The sequence below is a fragment of the Chaetodon trifascialis genome, chromosome 4 (assembly GCF_039877785.1).
Source record: "Chaetodon trifascialis isolate fChaTrf1 chromosome 4, fChaTrf1.hap1, whole genome shotgun sequence".
Lineage (NCBI taxonomy): Eukaryota > Metazoa > Chordata > Actinopteri > Chaetodontiformes > Chaetodontidae > Chaetodon > Chaetodon trifascialis.
In genome coordinates this window covers 30,757,065-30,778,879 of record NC_092059.1, presented here as the reverse complement: position 1 = coordinate 30,778,879, position 21,815 = coordinate 30,757,065, and the positions used below count along the sequence as shown (strand labels likewise).

At 44.5% G+C, this 21,815-nt stretch overlaps 1 protein-coding gene across 2 annotated transcripts in view; it reads right to left on the bottom strand.

The window, feature by feature from the left end:
- Window positions 1-287: 287 nt before the first annotated feature.
- Window positions 288-21,815, bottom strand: part of LOC139330261 (leucine-rich repeat-containing protein 24-like) — a 72,140-nt gene continuing 50,612 nt past the window's right edge. The window contains exons 7-8 of one of the 2 annotated variants that reach the window (XM_070961083.1): window positions 6,348-6,926; window positions 288-2,666 (exon numbers count right to left, since the gene is read on the bottom strand). In XM_070961083.1, the coding sequence (XP_070817184.1) occupies window positions 2,259-2,666; window positions 6,348-6,926 (987 nt within the window). In that variant the 3' untranslated portion in view covers window positions 288-2,258. The remainder of the gene's footprint in view (window positions 2,667-6,347; window positions 6,927-21,815) is intronic. The other variant, XM_070961084.1, reaches the window with a different exon arrangement.

The window sequence follows — 21,815 nt, the reverse complement described above, 5'->3', positions numbered from 1 at the left end:
TCAAATGATTTCACATTTGATAGCATGCAGGCAAAAGACACAGGCACTTGCTATCACTGAGTTCCACGACAAGTTTTCCCTGTATTTATTTTATTTTATTCCCCTGAATTCTTTACACTGACAGCAGCTTTGCAGCAATAATAAGGCAATCCTTCACAAACTCTCCTTCTGAATGAGCTTCTTAGTTATTGGCTATTATTAGCTATTAGTTATTAGCTCTATTAGCACATGATAACCACTGTGTGTCTGTCGCATTCAGAGACCCTGGGAAGTATGTATTAGTCAACCATCTTATGTTATTTTCTTTCATTTAAAAAAAAAGTGTTAAGGAGAAAAGGGACTGGTCTCTTTCACGATGACCATTCCTCCATCCATGGGGCATGAATGGTCAATGGTTTCATGAGCATGAAAATGATATGCCATATGCTATGGCCTTCACAGTCACTAGATCTCAACCCAACTCAACACCAATGAGACATTTTGGACTGACCAGTTCAACAGTGCTCTCCACCATGATCACTAAAACACCAAAGAAGGAAATATGTTTTGGAAGAATGGTGTTCCATCCCTCCAGTAGAGATCCAGAGATTTGTAGAATCAATGCCAAGGTGCATTGAAGCTGTTCTGGCAGCACCTCGTAGCCCAACTCTTTTCTTCGACACTTAATGTTTTTCCTTTAATTTGCCGCCTGTTATGTATGCATGTATGTTCAACAAAATATATTGAAAAAAAAGTCCAGCATGTACTGTATGTTCAACAAAATATATTGAGAAAAAAGTCTACAGAAGAGACAACTAGTAAAATTTTGTCATCATTCCCACAGGATCTAAACAGGGACAAAAGCACCTATATTTGTACAATTACCTGACGGGTATAGTTGAGAGAAGGGGGAAAACAGAATATTGGCTCAGAGATGTGATTTTGAATGAAAAAAAGTCCGATGTAGCCTTGTTATTGGAAAAAAAGACTGAGTAATTTCTCAGTGGAACACTTCAATCAGATAGATCTTATTACACATCGCTTTTTCTTCTGTTCTTCTAGTCCTTACACAGATTTTCTCTGCTTTGGCAGTAGGAGCAGTTTAACTAATTGGAAAGGAATTTTTCCTTTTTTATTAGTTTGTTCATCCTGTGACACTAGAATACAGATCATGTTACCATTACAAGCCATTTTAATCATGGCAATATAGTAGTCCAAACAATTTATATTGGCCTCATTTTAATATTTAAATTATATTTCTTTCTATAGATTCTTATTCAGTTTCAGTTGTCTGATTTTTTTCCTATATTTTTTACCTCGCTGAATAGTATTTTCTACCACAGCAACAGAACCAGAACTCATAATCAGCTTCATGATATAAGAGTTATCCAGAATTTCCAATGTTAGGCTCAGCAAAAGAAGGCAAACCACAGATTGCCAGTGTAAGTTGGAAATCACTTTGCAATAAAGATGGCAGTTTCACTGTTGATGTCTGGAACTGGACAGGACATTAATCAGTATTGATCAGTATGAAAAATGATGGAATATTAAGACTTTTTGAAAATAACCAGAAGTTTGTTTGAAATCCTTGCTCTGTGATAATTAACATGTTACCATACCTTAAAACAGCTAGTTAAAAATTCAGCTGTTGCTGTCCCACACTCGCTGCACTGCCTTCAGATGCTTAATAGCCTGCACAGATTAAATTAAAATATTAACAATGACATTAACAAGTTATAAAACATAATATGGTTCCCACATGCTCAAACTGGAAGGTCCCATGATTTCCCCCTTGTATTTTACTTATCCTGCAAAAACAATGAGCACTGTCTTAGATGTTAACTCTTGAACAGCAATGGTGGTGGAAGGTTTCTGATATGAAAGTAGTTCTGACAAATACTGACCCAGATATGTACAGTACAGGACAGATCAGTTGTGTGCAGCTCAGTATATATCTGAGTCCAGTTAAAATAGTCTTTGAGTATAGGGAATTTGAATGGCAATCCACCCACTAGCCCACTCACCACTTATATTTTGGCATCGGAGTACGTCCCTTGAAAAGTCTTAGTACTATTGATTTAATAAACCAGATTGTGAGCTTTGCCAGGTATGTCAACCTTGTTCAATAAAAGTAAATAGGTCCTGTAGAAAGTAAATTGTTCCACAGGAGAAGAGTATTTCTGTGAGACACAAATGTCTTCAGATAAATGTGACAGGCTTTGCCATAAACTGCTGAACTCGATGTGCTGTAGTTGATCCACTGCTGAGGGGCCCCCCCTTCAGCAGTGGATCTCATAGGCAATCTGAGAGTCCATGAACAGGCCTGTGTGATTAAGAAACATCCCTTCAGCTTCTGATGTGATCACCGGCTCAGCCTCCCCTCCCTCCCCAGCCATTCTCCTCATGGTCCGTATGTCGCCCTCTTGCTGTTGTTGCTGCTGTTTGTTGGGGGCTAGAGTAGGACTCATCTGGGTGGGCCCTGAGGACAGGGTGTGGCTGGAGGAGTCTGATGGAGCAGAGCAACCCAAGTTAGTGGTAGAGACAGCTGTGGGTGGAGCAGGAGGCAGCACAGGCTTGGCCCTGTTCAGGACATACATCTCATGGCCACGCTCATCACGGTACTCCTCCAGCTGGGCAAAGGTGGTGGGGCCATCAGAGTAGTCATTCACATACAAGATACTTTCCTCCTGCAGGTTAAAATTCACGGTCATCACTATTGGGGTCCACGAACATACAAAACAATTGAAAAATTTGAGGTTTTAATAACTGTAATGAATGGCTTTTTGTGGGTCCAAGTCCAATTCCAAAAAAGTTTGGATGCTGTGCAAAACATAAATAAAAACAGAATGCAATCATTTGCAAATGAACTGTTTACTGACAATGGTTTTATGAAGTGGTCCTGAGCCCAGGTAGTAATATCCTTGATACGATAATGTGTTTCACAAAGTGGTGAGCCTCGCCCCATCCTTGCTTGTAAATGACTGAGCCTTTCAAAAACACCCCTTTTATAACCAAACAAGATACTATGACCTGTTACCAATTAACGTCTTTACCTGTTTATCAAACTTTCCAAGTGTTTTGCTGCCCTTGTCCCCTTTTTTGAAACGTGTTGCGGGCATCAAATTCAGAATAAACTTATATATTATTATATCGTTACAAAAATCAATGAAATTGATGAGGTAAAACATTAAATATATTATATTACTGTTTACATTTTAGTGAATGTCAGTAAGTATTACCAAATTATCACTTTCTATTTTATTTATGTTTTACATATTGTCTCAACTTGTTCGGAATTGCAGTTGTACTGTGTGTTCAAAAAGTAACTTATTTCACTATGCATCCATCCATACACAATGTCAACATTCTTGTACACTACACAGTGTAGCAGAACTGGCCTCTAACTGACCTTCTCTTACCCTCTCTGACTTCCCATGAGAAATGCAGTTGTAAACCAGTCTAACTGATTGAATTATAGACCAACTGGTTTGCTTATAAGGAGATGTGATTTCGGAGAGAGACAGGATGTCCGGTTCAGTGGACTCCCCTCCACACTCGTTGAAGGGGAAGAGCGGAAAGGTCAACGCCTTTACCTCATGGGCTATCTCCTACCCAGGATGTCCCATGTCAATGCTAATTCTTCCCCGATAGCCCCTAAGGGCTCAAGACAATTAAACTGTCTGGAGGGACAAATGCCATGCCTCATAGGAATCCACAAACCGGATGGGGCTGATGGGTTGTAAATTGGACATTCCTGAGGCAACTTGTGCTGTATGTTGTGTGCTTTTCTTACTACACCAGGATAACCAAATCTCCATGTTAAACTTAACTTCTGATGTTTTCACCTTGCAGGACTCATTATACGCATAATGTTGATGTTTTCCAGTTCCTCTAACTTGAAGAATGACAAAATTGTGATTTGAACTGTTGTTTGTCTAAAATTTGTCTGAATTTCTACCATGGAACCATACTGCCATTTAGAGGTTCATAACAATACGCTTGACGTGATGCATTTATTAATAAGTAACCGTAATAGTGATAATCATCTTGGGCAAATATAGTCTGCCTCTCTTTACTTCTTTATTTTGTGTTAGTTATACCGTGAGTCATCATATATATTAGGATGAAATTGTTACCATGATTATCTTTAATGTTGTCATCCAATCATAGGAATTGCCTAATGCATGTTGTGAACAATGTTGAAATGTCATTGAAAATCGTCCATTCAAAATATATGTGATTGACCATAGTGAGAAGCAGATGAGCCCATGAGGCTGGTCACAAACCGTCTCACGTGTGTGACGGCCTGCCCATTAGACACGCCCTGGAGCGAGATTTAAATGTCTGCAGCCGCAGCATGAATTCAGTGCGCGTTACTCAGTCTTGTCTTAAGTTATGTTACATTATGTTTTAGTTTTGTCTGTTAGTTCTTAGTTGTCTTAGTCTTGTATAGTCGTTTTGCTCTTTAAGCTTTTCCCGTCTTTGAACTACTCAAAAGCCATACTGAGTAGCGTGATTTACTTTTCAGAAGACGTGTTTCTATAGTTTTGTCATAAACTTTCACTTTTCTAAGTCACACGTTTTTTGTTTTAGTATCTGTAAATTTTAATCAAATATAATAATTTTGTAGACCCTTTTCGACCGGCCAGCCTAAAATAATCCTTCATGGACTCAACCGAACCAAAGTCCTGCAGCCAGCTGTTGATCCTTGGTCTGGGTTAACAACCATCCCGAGCCGTCCCTTATCTGTACCGACACCGTAGAACCCAGTTCGAGAGACATCACCATCCAACATCAGCTCTTCACCTTGGTGTGCCTGGGCCTTCCACCGGACCACCGAGCAGATCGAGCCACAGACGAACACCTGGGCAATTTTGAGTTTGTTCGGAGTAGAATTTACCGGGACGTCTTCAACCAAGTAGGCATGCTAAGCGGGTTTGAATAAGAGTTGGTCTGTGAGGTTAAGATACTGCTAATTTATCCAAATTCTCTCAACTACTCGTTTAATCCCTTAACTCTACGTTCGCGTCCCCATTATTCCCTTTCAACTACTTCTCACTATTGCCAACTTGTTTTGCCATTGTGTTGCCATAAGTTTCTTTTGTGTTATGTCACATCACCTCATATCTTCTGTTGTACTATTCATGATATATCATTCATTATCCATAATTATGCTTAATAAATGAGATTTTGATTTAAGTCCTGGTTAAATGGTGTCCTTTTGAGCTGAATATATACGATCCCTGTATCCAGAGTTTACACTTCAGATTATCAGACTGGTTTACTGTGAGTTCATTTGTTAGTATTTTATGAGCGTTATAGCAGTTAATTTCTGCGGTCCTTCTTAGCTGAGGAAGGTGGTGCCCCGTCATTTTATCAATGAATGTAACATCAAATTAAGGTAGTTCCCCTACAACAGTTTACAGAAACAATATTACATGTATAAAGACACTACTGTATCAACTGTTCTTTATCTATTTTTATAACTACTTGTATATAATTTTTATGTTTATCTTTACTTGTACGTATGCTACCTTTTTTATCCTTGTTTTAGCTGTACATTGTTGGCGAACCTGCCCCAGTAAATACCATAGCCTTTTGTCCCTGACCACAAGTCTTGCTTTTCACTTCCTGGATTTTGGTTTGTCTGAGACTGTTTGGTGTTGGCCCCACCAAACTCGTAAAGAGATTCTGAGACTTTATATTCAGTACATCCTGCCTGTTTGTGATTCACTGCACATTAGTAGCTTCGAGATTAAAGTTGATTTAAATTATATCTATGTTGTGGTGGTTCTGCACTTGGGTCCTAACCCCCCCACGTCACACCCTTAGGCATATTATCTATGAGTTTGGCTCTGGTTTGCAAGGGCTCCTGGTTGTGCCTCACTCAAGGACTTGTGTTGACCAAGCATTTGCTGTCCTGGCTCCAGGTTATGGAGCAGCCTCCCTCATGGGGTTGGATCATCAACTCTGCTGAGTGCTTTACATCACAAGACCTGCTTATTCTCAAAGGGAGAATGCAACGCAAATGCTTCTGTGCCATGATATATTCTTGCTTGTCTTTTAATGTAATGTTTTTTTTCAAATGCATGTTGTTTGTATTCTCTTTAGGTTGTTAGTTTTCTTGAATAAAAAACGTTGTAACCCTGGTTTTGCCAGTTTTACCATTCCATACGGTGGACAGTGGAATTCAGCCAAACATCAGTTCCAACAGAAAGGTTTAATCCATATAATGTTATGTATATCAAATTCCGTATTCCAAAAACATTTACCCAAATATCTACCCTACACAGTTCTCAGTTATCAGGTTGGACATTATAAGATTTTTGTTTTAAAAATGTGCTATTTACTCTTGTACAGATACACACCTTCTCAGCCCCATCAGCTTCCTTGTCTCGTTGGTGATGGCGGCTGTAGATCATGGCAACCAGCAGGAGAGCAGTCAGAGCCAGCAGGGAGATACCCACAGCAATGGCAGTCTGAGTGGCAGCTCCCAGAGCGCCAAAAGCCATGCTGCCCACAGCATACAGGGGCTCCCGGCTCACATCTGAGCCCAAAGCAGGACCATGGCTCCTGAGCCGGGGCCAGGCAGGGGAGTATGGTGAGGACACCTGGGACCATGAGGCCCAGATAGAGGAGGAGGAGGAGGAGGCGGAGGAAGTTGATGAGTTGATGGCAAGCTGAAAGGTCACCCTGGCCACGCCCCCTGCGTTCCATGCTTCACATTCATAGAAACCTGCGTGAGCCACAGTCACATTACTGAGGAACAGCATTCCACTGCCAGTATCAGGGTCAAAGCGCTCGCCTTCAGTCTTCTGCAGACTGACTCTGCCTTCCTCTGAGGGCTCCTCTGGTCTGCCCAATGCAACTCCTCCAGCACCCAGCTCCTGAACCAGGCCTCTGGGGGAAAGCACCACTTTACCCTGGGATGCCTTCCTCCAGGTCACCTGCAAAGATAATCGTTAAGAGGATTATCATCATACAGATAATAAAGAAATCTGACTAATGTAAGAATTGCTTTCAACCTGAATTGAACAGTCCACCATGGTTTTACTGTTACATATCTACTCCTGTTTTGTTCATTAACATAAACAAAATTTAAATATTTTTTCAAAGCTTAATGCTAACTAAAAATAAAATCAGAATATCAAAGAGGAACAGAACCTATATATACAGACCGACTGCAGAATGGGCCCAGGCCCAGAGGTTTGGAAGGCTCTTAAAGGATATGTTCACAACGTTTCTAATCTGTTAAAACAATTCAGGTACCCATATACACATTGAAACTGTTTTTGCTTGCTGCAATCATTCAAAAAGGAGCATGCCTACCTGACTAACCAGTAATTTCCCCCAAAATCCACAAACCTCATACAGAACCCCACCTCAGGCCAGTAGTCTCAGGAAAAGGCTGACCCAGTATCAAAATATGTTGACTTGTTTCCCTCACATCTTTGAGAGACAAAAGATTATTTGACTTCTTGTACTTTGAATCAGAATATGATGTGGAGCACTTATATGGTTGTATTTCCCATGAAGATGTTTTGTACTTAGTGGGTTGTTTCTCTCTTGGATAGGTAACAAAGTCACATTCCCATTAGAATTGATACATCTTGTTCTGATTCGCAACTATACACATACAAAATGAATCCAACAGGCTGGGACCACAGTAAATTTCTTGGCAAATCAACTCCTTTCTTAAAAGAAAGAACATCCTGGATGAATTTTAAATAGGCTTTTGAACATACCACAACACTGAAAGTGCTCTCAATAAAATAATTGGCAACCTCAGACTAAATTAAAATAAAATGAAAATAAGTTGCCAATTCTTGCCCTCTTAAACCAAAGTGCTGCATCTGATGAAAGGGTCACTAGTGAACATGACACCTTAATCAATCATCTTGAAAAGTTGGTTGGTGTTTCTCACTGTGTGTTAAACTGGTTTAAAAACGTGCATCAAATGGAGAATGCTTTACGTGAGTCTTGGAGATTATGTATCAGAGAAACATTAGATTAGATTAGTTTAAATTGAACTTTATTGATCCCTCTGGGAGGACCCCTCAGGGAAATTGGAGTTCCAGCAGCTCAAAGCAATGCAGATAAAGGGTAATGAAATACAATAGAAATAGAGAAAAATATGACAAAACATTTATTTTGGGTTTGCACCCACTTGGTGACATCATTAGAGGGTACAGTGTATGTTTCAGACTGCTCAGGGACTGTGCAGATCAACTCTGTGGGGTCATTCTCCACATCAATATGAACCTCAGTCTTGAGAGAGTTCCAGCCCTATGTGGTTCTAGTCCGAAAGACTGCGCATCCCATAGAGCCCACCTGATGAAGATAATGGAGAGGATCATACTGAAACCATATACATCAACACAAGGTGGTGTAATCCTGGGTATGTAAGCACCAAAATCTTCCAAATCTCTAATGGCTGTAAGTTGCGTCCTTATTCTTTGCCCAGAGAGTTCGGACATGCCATTGTCGTTATTGTTTACATCCCTCCACGGGCTGACGTGGAGGTAGCGTGACGTCAACCACTCCACTGTTGCCAAACTACAAACACAGCATCCTGAAGCCATTGTGTTGATCACTGGGGACTTTAATCACATGACTCTGAACACAATGCTACCTGCTTTCTTCCAGTATGTGGACTGTAACACCAGGAGAAATGGGACTATTGACCTACTGCATGCAAACGTAAAGGATGCATACAGCGCCACCCCGCTGTCTGCACTGGGGAAAACAGACCACAACCTGATTCTGCTTCAGCCTCACTACAAACCAAGAGTGAGGAGGCTACCCACGACCACACGCTCATTCAAGAAGTGGTCTCCTGAGGCAGAGCAGGCTCTGAGAGATTGCTCTGCAACTACAGACAGGGATGTTTTGCAGGGGTCACGCGGCGAGGACATTGAGGGAGCTGTGAACTGCATGACTGACTACATCAACTTCTGTGTGGATGTTTTTGTTCCCTTAAGGACTGTATGCTGCTATGCTAACAACAAGCCCTGGATCACGGGTGACATCAAGGGCCTTCTAAACCAGAAGAAGAGGGCTTTCAAGGACGGTGATTAGTGTGTGCAGTCCAGCTCAGGGAGGTGAAGGAACAGTACGGTAGGAAGCTGGAGCAGAAGTTGCAGAACAACAGCATGAGGGAGGTGTGGGATGGGATGAAAATCATCACCCGCTGCAGCTCGAAGCGGGGTGCCACCATCAAAGGAGATGTCGAGAGAGGAAACCAGCTGAACAACTTCTTAAACAGGTTTGACCACCCCAACTCATTCGCACCTCACAGTAGTACTGCACACCCCTCCCCACCCTCTGTTCTCTCTCTCCCTCTAGACACCAGCACAGAGGAGACCATCCCCCCACCCAAGATCACAGCAGCCAAGGTGTGCAGAGACCTGAGGAGGCTTTAACCCAGCAAGGTAGCGGGTCCAGATGGAGTATCCCCCCGACTGCTGAAGGCCTGCACGTGGGAGCTGGGAGACCCCCTACAGTGCATCTTCACCCTGAATCTGGAGCAAGGGAGGGTCCCCCAGCTGTGGAAAACATCCTGCAACATCCCAGTCCCAAAGAGACCAAAACCTGAGCAGCTGAATAACTTCAGGCCAGTCGCCCTGACATTACACGTCATGAAGACCATGGAGCATCTGCTGCTACACCACCTGAGGCCACAGGTGTGCCACACCCTTGACCCTCTGCAGTTTGATTACCAGGAGGTGGGAGTGGAGGATGCCATTGTTTACTTGCTACACCGATCCCTCTCCCACCTGGACAGGGGCAGCGGTGCGGTAAGGGTTAGGGTTGATCAGAAAACGTGTGTGTGCTGCTCAACAGGCTGATCCAGCGCGCTACAGTCTTACCCTTTTGTGATTTGAAACAATTTTGAATACTCTGATTTAAATAAATAACTTCTTTTTCAACTACTTCCACCGGTTGTTTTTTGTTACTACCCCTAGCGAGCTGGGTCGTAACAAAAGTGGGGGCTCATCTGGGATATCTGTTAAAAGATTCCCGAAAGTAAGTTATTGTTTGGACCAGAGTGTTTAAAATTGTTTTGGGTTAGTAACTGTGTGTGTGGTAGTGAGAACATGTCGTTCGATTTGCAACAGTTTTTGGCCAGTCCCTCGTTGGACAAATTGGACAGCTGCCGCAAAGATGATCTGGCGCAGATTGTGAACTATTTCAGTCTCTCGGTCCAGAAACAAATTCTGAAAAGGGAGCTTAAAGCTCTTATTCTAGATAAGCTGGTAGAATTGGAGATCATCAGGGTGCCGGTGCAGTCAGGGCTAGCGGAAGATGCTCCTCCTGGTGCTCAAACAGACTCAGGGGCAGAGACCGGAGTGGCTGAGCGGCCGCAAACGCTGTTCACGCTGCCTCGGTACGAGCACCTGTCGATCAGTACTGGCTCCATAGGTGATGCCAAGCTGAAAGTACAGCTTGCGTGTCTCCAGATGGAAGCTCGGGAGAGGGCACAGAAGAGAGAGTTCCAGCTGGAGATTAAACGGCTGGAAATCAAGGCTGACAAAGCTGTGCGGCTACGCAAGCTGGACCTCGAGGCTCAGAGAGACGCCACTGCGCCGAGAGCATCCGCTGCTGCCTCAGGTATGTCTCCTTCTACCACTTCGCAAAAACCATTTGACATTAGCAAACACATTGCTGTAGTTCCTGTGTTTCGAGAGACTGACGTCGATTCATACTTTGCAGCCTTCGAACGCATCGCTACCGCACTGCAGTGGCCACCAGATGTGTGGTCTCTCCTGTTGCAGTGTTAAGTGCATGGGAAAGCTCAGGAAGCTGTAGTTGCGCTCCCAGTGGAGGACAGCCTCCACTAAAATTCTGTTAAAGCAGCAATCTTATGTGCTTATGAGCTGGTCCCTGAAGCATATCGGCAGAAATTTAGAAATCAATAAAAAGCTCCTCATCAGACCTACAGTGAGTTCGCTAGAGAAAAGGCTGGTTTGTTTGATAGGTGGAGCACTGCGTGCAAAGCCTCCGATTTTGGCTCACTGCGGGAGCTTGATTCTGCTTGAGCAATTTAAGAAATGTTTGCCTAAGCGCATGGTGGTATATTTGAATGAACAAAAAGTAGCCACACTCCCCTCCGCTGCTGTGCTTGCTGACGAATATGCGCTCACTCACAAGACTGTTTTCCAGTCAGTCTCTGTTGATAAGCCCCAGTATACTACAGCAGCACAGAGCAGCATTCCCAAACCACGTAGCCCAAGGAGGGAGGAAAGAGAGTCCTTTATTGTCACAAATCTGAGCATGTTATCGCAAACTGCTTAGCACTTAAGCGCAAGAAGCAGCAGTCTTGTCATGGTGGCGCATCTGCATCTTCGCATGGTGCACCGCAGCCGAAAGGCATTGGTTTAATCAGGGCAGAAGCCAGTGTTAATGCTGTCACTATTGACTGCGAGACGCCAGATGAATGTTTCAAACCATTCATTTCTGAAGGCATGGTATCACTAACAGGTGAGCCCAGCGATCAGCAGAGTGTGCAGATACTCAGAGACACGGGTGGATCACAATCAGTGATTCTTACAAATGTACTGCCATTCTCTGAACAGTCAGCATGCGGGTATGGTGCTGTGTTACGTGGCGTTGAAATGGAATACGTTCTAGATTGGTCACAGGTTTTTTCCCTGTCGCTGTTTGTCCTGCCCTGCTCATTGAGGTGATAGTTTTTCTTATGGGGAATGATATAGCTGGAGACAACTGGTTTCCTGCGCTAGAAGTGCTGGATTCGCCCGCGCTGAGCTTGGCCGAGAAACTTTGACACGCACTAATTTAATTACTTCATGTGTTGTTACTCGTGCACAAGCACTAAAAGACAATGTTTCCCTGTCTGACAATATTTTGATGACAGCCTTTCACTGTCATCGAAAGTCACTCTGCAGCTCCGAGCGACAGCGCTGCAGAGCTGGCGCGCTCAGACAGTCCCGACGCGCTCTTGCCCGATTGTCTAACCTTACCGTTGATCAGAAAACGTGTGTGTGCTGCTCAACAGGCTGATCCAGCGCTACAGAAATGTTTCTCAAACGTCCCGGGGGGGGGATCTTGTGTGTACTCCTGAGTGTCGGCATGCATTTGGAAGTGTGGAGTCTCCTCTCGGGTATGCGCCTGTGCTCGCTGCTCCTGATCTTTCTCGCCCTTTCGGGTTGGGGGGGTGGATGCCATTGCTAGGGGTGCAGGTGCTGTGTTTTTGCAAGATAATGCGGATGGGGTCGACCACCCGGTGGGTTGCTTTTCCAAGTGTTCGGTGGGCATCAAACTAGATGGCCCACCATGGAAAAAGAAGCCTTTGACTTGTTGTTAGCACTTCAGCACTGAAAGTGTACCCTGGGTCCAGCCTGTTGCCAGTTGTGGTCGTTGAATGACCACAACCTGCTCTTTTTCCTCGACCACATGTACAATCTGTACCAGCGCCGCATGCGGTGAGCTATGAATGTGCAAGGCTATAATCTGTTGATGTGATAATGTGTTAACTTATGGTTTGCCTGGACTCTAAGTGTATAGCGTGTAATTGGTTAAGCTCTAACAAAACCCCTGGTTTTGTGCTTTAAGGGGAGGGGTGTTACGACTGCCACCATTTTTGGGGGTATTTGTGTCTGTTTGTGTGTTTGTGTGTGTGTTCTCGTGCCCCCTGTGTATGGGAATAGAAACAGGACTTCTCCTCCAGAAGAGGACGGCGATTGGGGAGGAGCCAGCCAGTGTCCAATCCCCTGCTAACACCTATTCGCCTGCTGGCTTCAAGAGACATCTCAGCCTGGCAGTCTGCGGCTGGCATCTCATGACCAGTCCTCAGCACAGGAGAGATCCACTTAGAGTGTGACAGATTTGTCAAAAGTGTGTTGTTGTTATATTGTTGGCAACCAGACTCAAAAGAGCTAGGTTTAGAGGGGGGGACTGATTGACCAATTTATACATACACTTAGTTTTTGATTTGTTAGGTTCAGTAGACTTAGGGGTGCTTTCGTTTCGTTTCCATTTGAATAGTAGGCCTCATTGAGGAGGGTTTTGTTTTCCATTTTGTTTGGTGTGGGATTTAGGTAGCTCTCATTTTTAGAGAGTTCTCATTTGGTTAGTATTACTTCAGCTCTTCCTTTTGAAGAGTTCTCTTTTAGTTATAGTTTGTTAAGCTCTCATTTTAGGAGAGTTCTCTTTTGGTTTTGATTATTTCATTTGTTTGAAAAGCACCCACTCGCTCTTTTTGTTGTCTTGGCCTTTTGTAATTTGAAACGATTTTGAATACTTTGATTTAAATAAATAACTTTTTTAATCACTTCCACAGGTTGTTTTTTGTGACTTCGCTACCCCTTGTGAGCTGGGTCATAACACCATCAAAGGGGACTGTGTGGAGATTGTACGGACCTACAAATACCTGGGATTGCAGCTGGATGACAAAATGGACTGGTCTGCCAACACAGATGCTCTGTGCAGGTGAGGACAAAGTCAATTGTACTTCCTCAGAAGGCTGGCATCCTTCAACATCTCCAAAACATGCTGCAGATGTTCTACTAGACTGTGGTAGCAAGTGCCCTCTTCTACACAGCAGTGTGCTGGGGAGGCAGCATCAAAAAGAGGGACGCTACACGTCTGGCCAAATTGGTGAGGAAGGGGCTCTGTTGTGGGCACAGAGCTGGACAGCCTGACATCTGTGGCAGAGCGATGGGCGCTGAACAGGCTCCTGTCATTCATGGACAATCCACTGCATTTGTTGCACAGCGTCATCTCCAGGCAGAGGAGCAGCTTCAGTGACAGGTTGCTGTCACTGTCCTGGTCTACTGATAGACTGAGGAAGTCGTTCCTCCCCACGCCATGCGGCTCTTTAACTCCACTCAGGGGGGGAAACGTTAAACAGTAATGTCAACATTCCTCAATGTTCTCAAAGGAATCTGTACAACACTCTGTTCAACATGCACCTTAACTTGCATTCTGTCTGCACTGGACATTTAAACTCTGGACATCTCATGTACTCATTTAAACACCTGACATTGACATTTTTACATTTTTTACCTTTAACTTTTAATCCTTTGCTTACTGTGCCTCCTTTAGATCATTTATTGCATACCTTTTACTTAAAATTTGTGGAATATAGTATCTATCTATCTATCTATCTATCTATCTATCTATCTATCTATCTATCTATCTATCTATCTATCTATCTATCTATCAAGACTGAAAAGCGGGTCAGGAGAGCTGACTCCTGTCCTGGACTGCAATGTTCTATCATGTAATTTGAAGAGCAGTTATAATGCTGTGTGACTTATATGATCTCATAATATTACAGAACTTGTTTCAGCCTCGCCATCTATCAATGGAAATCAATGATTCCCTTTTACTCATTGTTAAAATTGGTTGGCATCAAAAACGCACATCGATGGTCATATGGGCAATTCTAATATGGAACATTGTCTGGATTTAACCTGGTTATTATTAACAAGTCCATAACATTACTGTAGGATTTGATGCAGTAGTGGAAGAAGATGACAGACTCAAAAATCCTCTCCTGGTACTTGTTTTACTGTTGTCACCAGTGCAACTGCAAGTGCCGTTGTGCAGGTGTGAATTGTAGAAAAAAAAAGAATGAAACAATTGCCAAAAATGGCAAAAGAAATGCAACAAAAATATATAATATATACATTAAAAAAAAACCTCTTCAAATTCAGCTCCTGATTATAGGACTCTAGCACCTGCTTCCCTACCAGGCCACAAGCTGCACACCCACCACGGACAGTCTCTACCTTGGGCTTTATAGTGGAAGCTCCTCCTGTGAGACAAACCACCATTAATTGAAATCAATGAACCACCACATGCAGTACTTAGATATATATTTCTGTGCATATCAACATATCGCTCAATCTATCCTGACACAGAAATATCATGATTGCATACTTATTTAAGGCCCCCACAAGAGCCTTTCTGCAATACCACTTGGAACACCCCTCTCTACTAGTTTACATATGGTACATTCTGGGTTCTCCGTGTATAAATGAACTTTGGACTGTTCCACTTCCAGTCTGACAGTCAGACCAGAAAGGTCCTGACAACAGATTAATGAAAACAGGCAAACACTTTGTAACCCAAGAATAGTCAACAGTCAGTAAGTGACCTTGGAGTTAAACTGTGTGTTTCTTGATGGTGCCTCTTACAGCTGCTTGTGAATACTGTTAATCTGCATAACACAACAAGCTGAAATGATTTAATTGTTAGCTATCGATAGCTTACCCTGCCAACGTGATTACTAATACTAATACTAATACTAGCTGTAAAGAGTGGCGGTGACACTGAAACTGGGGAAGTAGCACAACAAAGATATTAGTATAGCACAGCACAAGTGGCAACACTCCTATCAATCTGTGAGATAGAATTTAAAAAAAAAATTGCATGGCTGTGAGGAAAGAGCTGAGTACAACCCACTGGAGTTACTTGGGGCAACTCCATGATAGTTACCATGCTGATGAGTGGCTTCATTTACATGTTGGGTAAGTTCAAAGCTGTCTGGTAAGTTCACAAGCTCTATCGTTCTGGAGTCATTCATCAGTCCCCATTCAGGATTAATCTGCCATATCTGGTGATACCAAGTGCAATCAGCTCTGAGAATTCCTGCAAAAACACATATGAAATTCTTAGTTGCCAATACAATATAATGATGAACACTGATAACTCTGCTCTGAACTCAAGAATGAGATTTTCAAAAAATGTAAATCCATCCAGGTCAGTGTCATTACACACAAAATTGTGTAGAGAAGAAGGTGCCAAATCCTCTGTGTTTCCTGTTTTGTCTGACTGGTAAAAAGTATATTTTTTTGTGTTTTCCCTCATTCCAGTCTGACATTGTTTTCTTTCCTCCCTCTCTGTCAGCAGGCAGTGCGTGAGAGAGAGGCAGGGGCCGAACTCCTCAGGAGTGAGCCTCACCTGACACACCTGCTCCTCATCTGCTAATCAGCTGGCTTCTTAAACCCGCTCCAGATTGACTCCTGTGCCAGACTAGTCTTGCTGCAGAAAACGATCACTTGCTTCTCTCAGCGTGTTTCAGCGTTCCTATTGTTATCTGTGCTGTTCTCTAGTGAGTTTGCTCCTGGACACTTTGAGTTACATTTCCCTCTCGAGTGAGTTATTGCCCTTGTGGTGTTTTTGAGTTTTTTCTTTATTTTGCTACTTTCCCCCTCTGTGGTGATTTTTGGTTGGTTTTACTTTGAAGGAGTTTTCCCTGATAAGGTGATTTTCTGTTTAACTAATAAACGGTTTTCATATGACTCTGTAACTGGGCCCTGGCTCTTCCTGTCCTAATGTAACAGAATAGTCTCTATCAGTGTTGCTACATCAGCAGTGTTGTTTAACCAGGTCTTAACTAAAAACATAAAATACAAATTCTTCTCAGTTATCAGATCATTAACCCAAAAGGATTTGTTAGTCAATTATCTGACATTAAAAACAGTTCATTTCTGCTGTGGGGATTCTGTGACAGGAAAGGAGGCTGTGGATGAACACTGACAAATTTAAGATTACTGAGACAGGTACCAGGTACAGGTAATGGCCCGTGATTGCTATGATGTGTTTGACCATGTCATCAGCTGTTTAAAATCACTGCTATTTGTGACCAATACAGAGTAATAATATCACCTTTGTTGAGCATTTTTTACTATGTTTTACACCTACATGACAAGAGTGTTGTGTCCAATTGCCATGGCAGCCTGATGAGGGAATTACCCTCACCTGAGTGTGTGTGATGTCACCCTGATGGGGAGGGGGGTGTTGCCCAAGTGATCAAGGCCCAGCTGAGGACGCCGCGGATGCGCGCTTCAAGCTCCAGGAGAAGCTTTCTGCCCCCTTCCGTTTTCCCCAAAGTTTTTAACCTTTTTGTAGACAATAAAGAAATTGATTTTAAAGTTAAGAACTGCCTGTTATTCCCTGCACCTTACAAAGAGCAATCGTACAATCTTATTTTTCCTCAGTGGGTCCTGATTCCGACTGAGGAGAACAGCGTGAATACAGAGGAAGTGACGTTATTTAAAAATAAAAAATAAAGTTAATTAATAAAACAAAAGTTCCCCAAAATAAAGACATAAAAATGGGTGTATACATTGAAAAACGACACAATGTGAACCGAAATGGATTTCTTGTGAAATATGAATCTATGAAATATATACATCTGTTACATCCACAAAGAGACAGCACTGTTGAAATTTACAAATTACTTTCCAATTACACCAAACAAAGGACTTGTCTTTGTACTTGTCTGAATTCAACACCATTATTATTATGATTATTATGATTATTACAATCACATTATTTAACAGGGACTGGACGAAATTGTTTTCACCCTATATATGCTCCCTTTTGGCAATATTATCAGGAAACACTAAATTTTCATTGCCATACAGATTAGAGCCAGTTATATTTATCAGTGAAGCCAGATGAAACCAATCTGTTAACTGAAGCATATGTTAAGGACACAAAGACGTTATAGTAGTTAGTTAGTTAGTTATAGTTATAGTACTTGGCCCTTAACACCTACTCTGGATGAAATTGCCCTAGCCTCAAGTACCACTGTAAAGCAGATGTCTTTGATCAGGATATGTCCTTTATCAACCATCAACTACCTCACCAACAGACCACAATACATGAAGCTTTGCAACTGTCATCTCCATAAGTTCTACAATGACACAGCCATCATTGGACGTGTAACACAAGGGAATGACCTGGAATACAGGGAGGTCATCACCTGCTTTGTCAAATAGTGGGAACTGAACCACGTGTACATAAACGCCAGCAAAGGAGAGGGCACAGGAAGATGACACAGACTACACCTGTGAACATCCAAGGTTTGGGCATTGAGATCGTGGGCAAGTGCAAACACCTGGGTGTTCACCTCAACCACAAACTGGACTGGATCAACAATGCTGATATTCTCTGCATGAAGGGCCAAAGTCGACCTCATCTGCAAAGAAAGAGGTCCTTTGGAATGTGTAGGAGACATTTTAAGACACAGTGGTGGCAACTACAATGTCCTACACAGTGGTCTGCTGGGGCTGTGGAAGCTCTGAGAGGGACAGAAAAAGACTGAACAAACTGGTCAGGAACAGTATTTTTAAATACCAGTCTTGGCAATTGACTCCAAGGCACACTTGACCACATTGTGAGAACACTTTATGTCTTTCCCTATTTGTCTCAGAGACTATCCAGCATCATGAAGTGCTTTAATGCGGACTCTTTCATTTTCAGTGAGCTCTCGATGTTTTACGATTTTGAACAGGAATGAGGAATTTCCTCCTCCTTGAACCGACACCTTATCATGGTGCAGGAGTTTGAGCACCCGAATGATCCTAGAGGCTATGTTGTCCGGGGCTTAATGCCCCTGGTAGGGTCTCCCAAGGCAAACAGGTTCTAGGTGACGGGTCAGACTAAGAGCGGTTCAAAAGCCCCCTATGAAAAAAATAAATCAAGGCAGCGTACTTCGCCCGGATTGGCCTCACCGGGGCCCCACCCTGGAAACAGGCCTGAGGTTGGGGCTTGCAGGCGAGCGCCTGGTGGCCAGGTCTTTGCCCACGGGACCCGGCCAGGCACAGCCCGAAGGAGCGACGTGGGCCCGCCTTCCCGTAGGCCCACCACCCACAGGAAGGATCAGAAGGGGCCGGTGCTATGTGATATGGGTGGCAGTCGTGGGCGGGAGCCCCGACGACCCAAACCCTGGACAACGACTCTGGCTATGGGGACATGGAATGTCACCTCGCTGGGGCGGAAAAAGCCTGAGCTAGTGGGGGAGGTTGAGCGGTACCTGCTAGAGATAGTCGGGCTCACCTCCACGCACAGTCTGGGCTCTGGAACCCAACTCCTTGAGAGAGGCTGGACTCTCTTCTAATCTGGAGTTGCCCACGATGAGAGGCTGGTGTGGGCTTCTTTATAGCCCCCCAGCTCAGCCGCCATGTGTTGGAGTTCTCCCCGCTGAGCGAGAAGGTCGTTTCCCTGCACCTTCGGGTCAGGGATAGGTCTCCCACTGTTGTTTTGGCCTATGGGCCGAACGGTAGTGCAGAGTACCCGGGCTTCTTGGAGTCCCTGGGAGGGGTACTGGAAAGTGCTCCATTGTTCTGCTGGGGGACTTCAATGCTCACGTGGGTAGCGACAGTGATACCTGGAGGGGGGTGATTGGGAGGAACGGCCTCCCTGATCTGAACCCGAATGGTGTCCTGTTCTTGGATTTCTAGTTTGTCCATAACGAACACCATGGTCAATCATAAAGGTGTCCATCAGTGCACGTGGCACCAGGACACCCTAGGCCGGACGTCAATGACCGACTTTGTAGTCGTATCATCTGACCTTCGGCGGTATGTCTTGGACACTCGGGTAAAGAGAGGGGCTGAGCTGTCAACTGATCACCACTCCCACCTCTGGGAGAGCTTCGACCAGATTCCGAGGGAGGTCGGAGACATTGAGTCCGAATGGACCATGTTCTCCACTTCCATTGTTGACGCCTCTGTCCGTAGCTGTGGCCGTAAAACCAACGGTGCCTGTCGTGGCAGCAACCCCCGAACTCGGTGGTGAACACCAGAAGTAAGGGATGCCATCAAGCTGAAGAAGGAGTCCTATCGGGCCTGGTTGGCTCATGGGACTCCTGAGGCAGCTGATGGGTACCGGCAGGCCAAGTGTGCGGCAGCTCGTGTGGTTGCAGAGGCAAAAACTCGGGTCTGGGAGGAGTTTAGGGAGGCCATGGAGGAGGACTACTGGTCGGCCTCAAGGGAATTCTGGCAAACCGTTCGGCGTCTCAGGAAGGGGAAGGAGCTTTCTGCCAACACTGTTTCCAGTGGAGATGGGGAGCTGCTGACCTCAACTGGGGATATTGTCGGGCGGTGGAAGGAATATTTCGAGAATCTCCTCAATCCCACTGTCATGTCTACTGTAGAGGAAGCACAGACCGGGGACTTGGAGGTTGATTCATCCATCACCGGGACTGAAGTCACTGAGGTAGTTTGCAAGCTCCTCAGTGGTAAAGCACCGGGGGTGGATGAGATCCACCCTGAGTACCTCAAGTCTCTGGATGTTGTAGGACTGTCTTGGTTGACACACCTCTGCAACATCGCGTGGCAGTCGGGGACAGTGCCTCTGGACTGGCAGACTGGGGTGGTGGTCCCTCTTTTTAAAAAGGGGGACCGGAGGGTGTGTTCCAACTATTGGGGGATCACACTCCTCAGCCTTCCTCGAACAATGCGGTTTTCGTCCTGGCCTTGGAACACTGGACCAGCTCACACAGGGTGCTTGAGGGTTTATGGGAGTTTGCCCAACCAGTCCACATGTGCTTTGTGGACTTGGGGAAGGCATTTGACCGTGTCCCTCGCGTCATTCTGTAGGAGGTGCTCCGGGAGTATGGGATTGGAGGCCCTCTGTTGAGGGCTGTACAGTCCCTGTACAACCGGAGCAGGAGCTTGGTCCGCATTGCCGGCAGTAAGTCGGACCTGTCCCCGGTGCATGTTGGACTCCAGCAGGGCTGCCCTTTGCCACCGGTTCTGTTCATCATATTTATGGACAGAATTTCTAGGCGCAGCCAGGGGCCGGAGGGGGTTTGGTTTGGGAGCTGGCAGATTTCGTCTCTGCTTATTGCGGATGATGTTGTCTTGTTGGCTCCCTTGAGCCAGGACCTTCAGCATGCACTGCGGCGGTTCACAGCCGAGTGTGAAGCAGCTGGAATGAGAGTCAGCACCTATAAGTCCAAGGCCATGGTTCTCTACCTGAAAAAGGTGGCTTGCTCCCTTCAGGTTGGGGGACAGTTCCTGCATCAAGTGGAGGAGTTTAAGTATCTTGGGATCCTGTTCACGAGTGAGGGAAGGATGGAGCGTGAGATTGACAGGCGGATCGGTGCAGCAGCCGCAGTAACGCAATCGCTGTACCGGTCTGTCGTGGTGAAGAAGGAGCTGAGCCGAAAGGCGAAGGTCTCGATTTACCAGTCAATCTACGTTCCTACCCTCACCTATGAAGATCTTTGGGTCATGACCAAAAGATCTTCAACGAGGTCCCGGATACAAGCGGCTGAAATGAGTTTCCTTTGCACTCCCTTAGAGATAGGGTGAGGAGCTCTGTCACCCAGGAGGAGCTCAGAGTAGAGTTGCTGCTCCTCCACATCGAGAGGAGTCAGCTGAGGTGGCTTGGACATCTTTATCAGATGCCCCCTGGATGCCTCCCTAGGGAGGTGTTCCAGGCATGTCCCACCGGGAGGAGGCCCCGGGGAAGACCAAGGACACGCTGGAGTGACTATGTCGGTTGGCTGTCCTCGCGGTCCCCCCCGAAGAGCTGGGGGAAGTGTCTGGGGAGAGGGAAGTTTGGGCGTCCCTGCTCAGACTGCTCCCCCCACGAACCGGCCCCGGATGAAGCGGGTGAAAATGGATGGATGGATGGATGGATGAATGGATGGATGGATGGATGGATGGATGGATGAGGAATTTCAAACTGAATTCACCTTTTTATACCCAAATTTGAGCCGGCTCACTGGGCTTCTCTGAGAAGTCAGAAATGAATCAAGCATAACATTCAACCACTAAAACTAATTTTTCTGTTCAGGAATGCAATAACTATAATTTGACATATTAATCAAGAAATGTGCTTTACTATTTTTTCAGTTTTTTTTGTAAATCAGTAAATTTGAAAATTCATGGATAACAATTATAGTCTTTATATATATATATATAAGCATTAAAAATATCAATCAATATATTGATTATCAATATCAATAAATTATCATTAACCACTGTTAATTTAGGGCAACTGTGCCATAAACCTTACTTGGAGGTCTAATTAATTTGTTAAGCACTGTACATTACTTCAAATATCTTCTG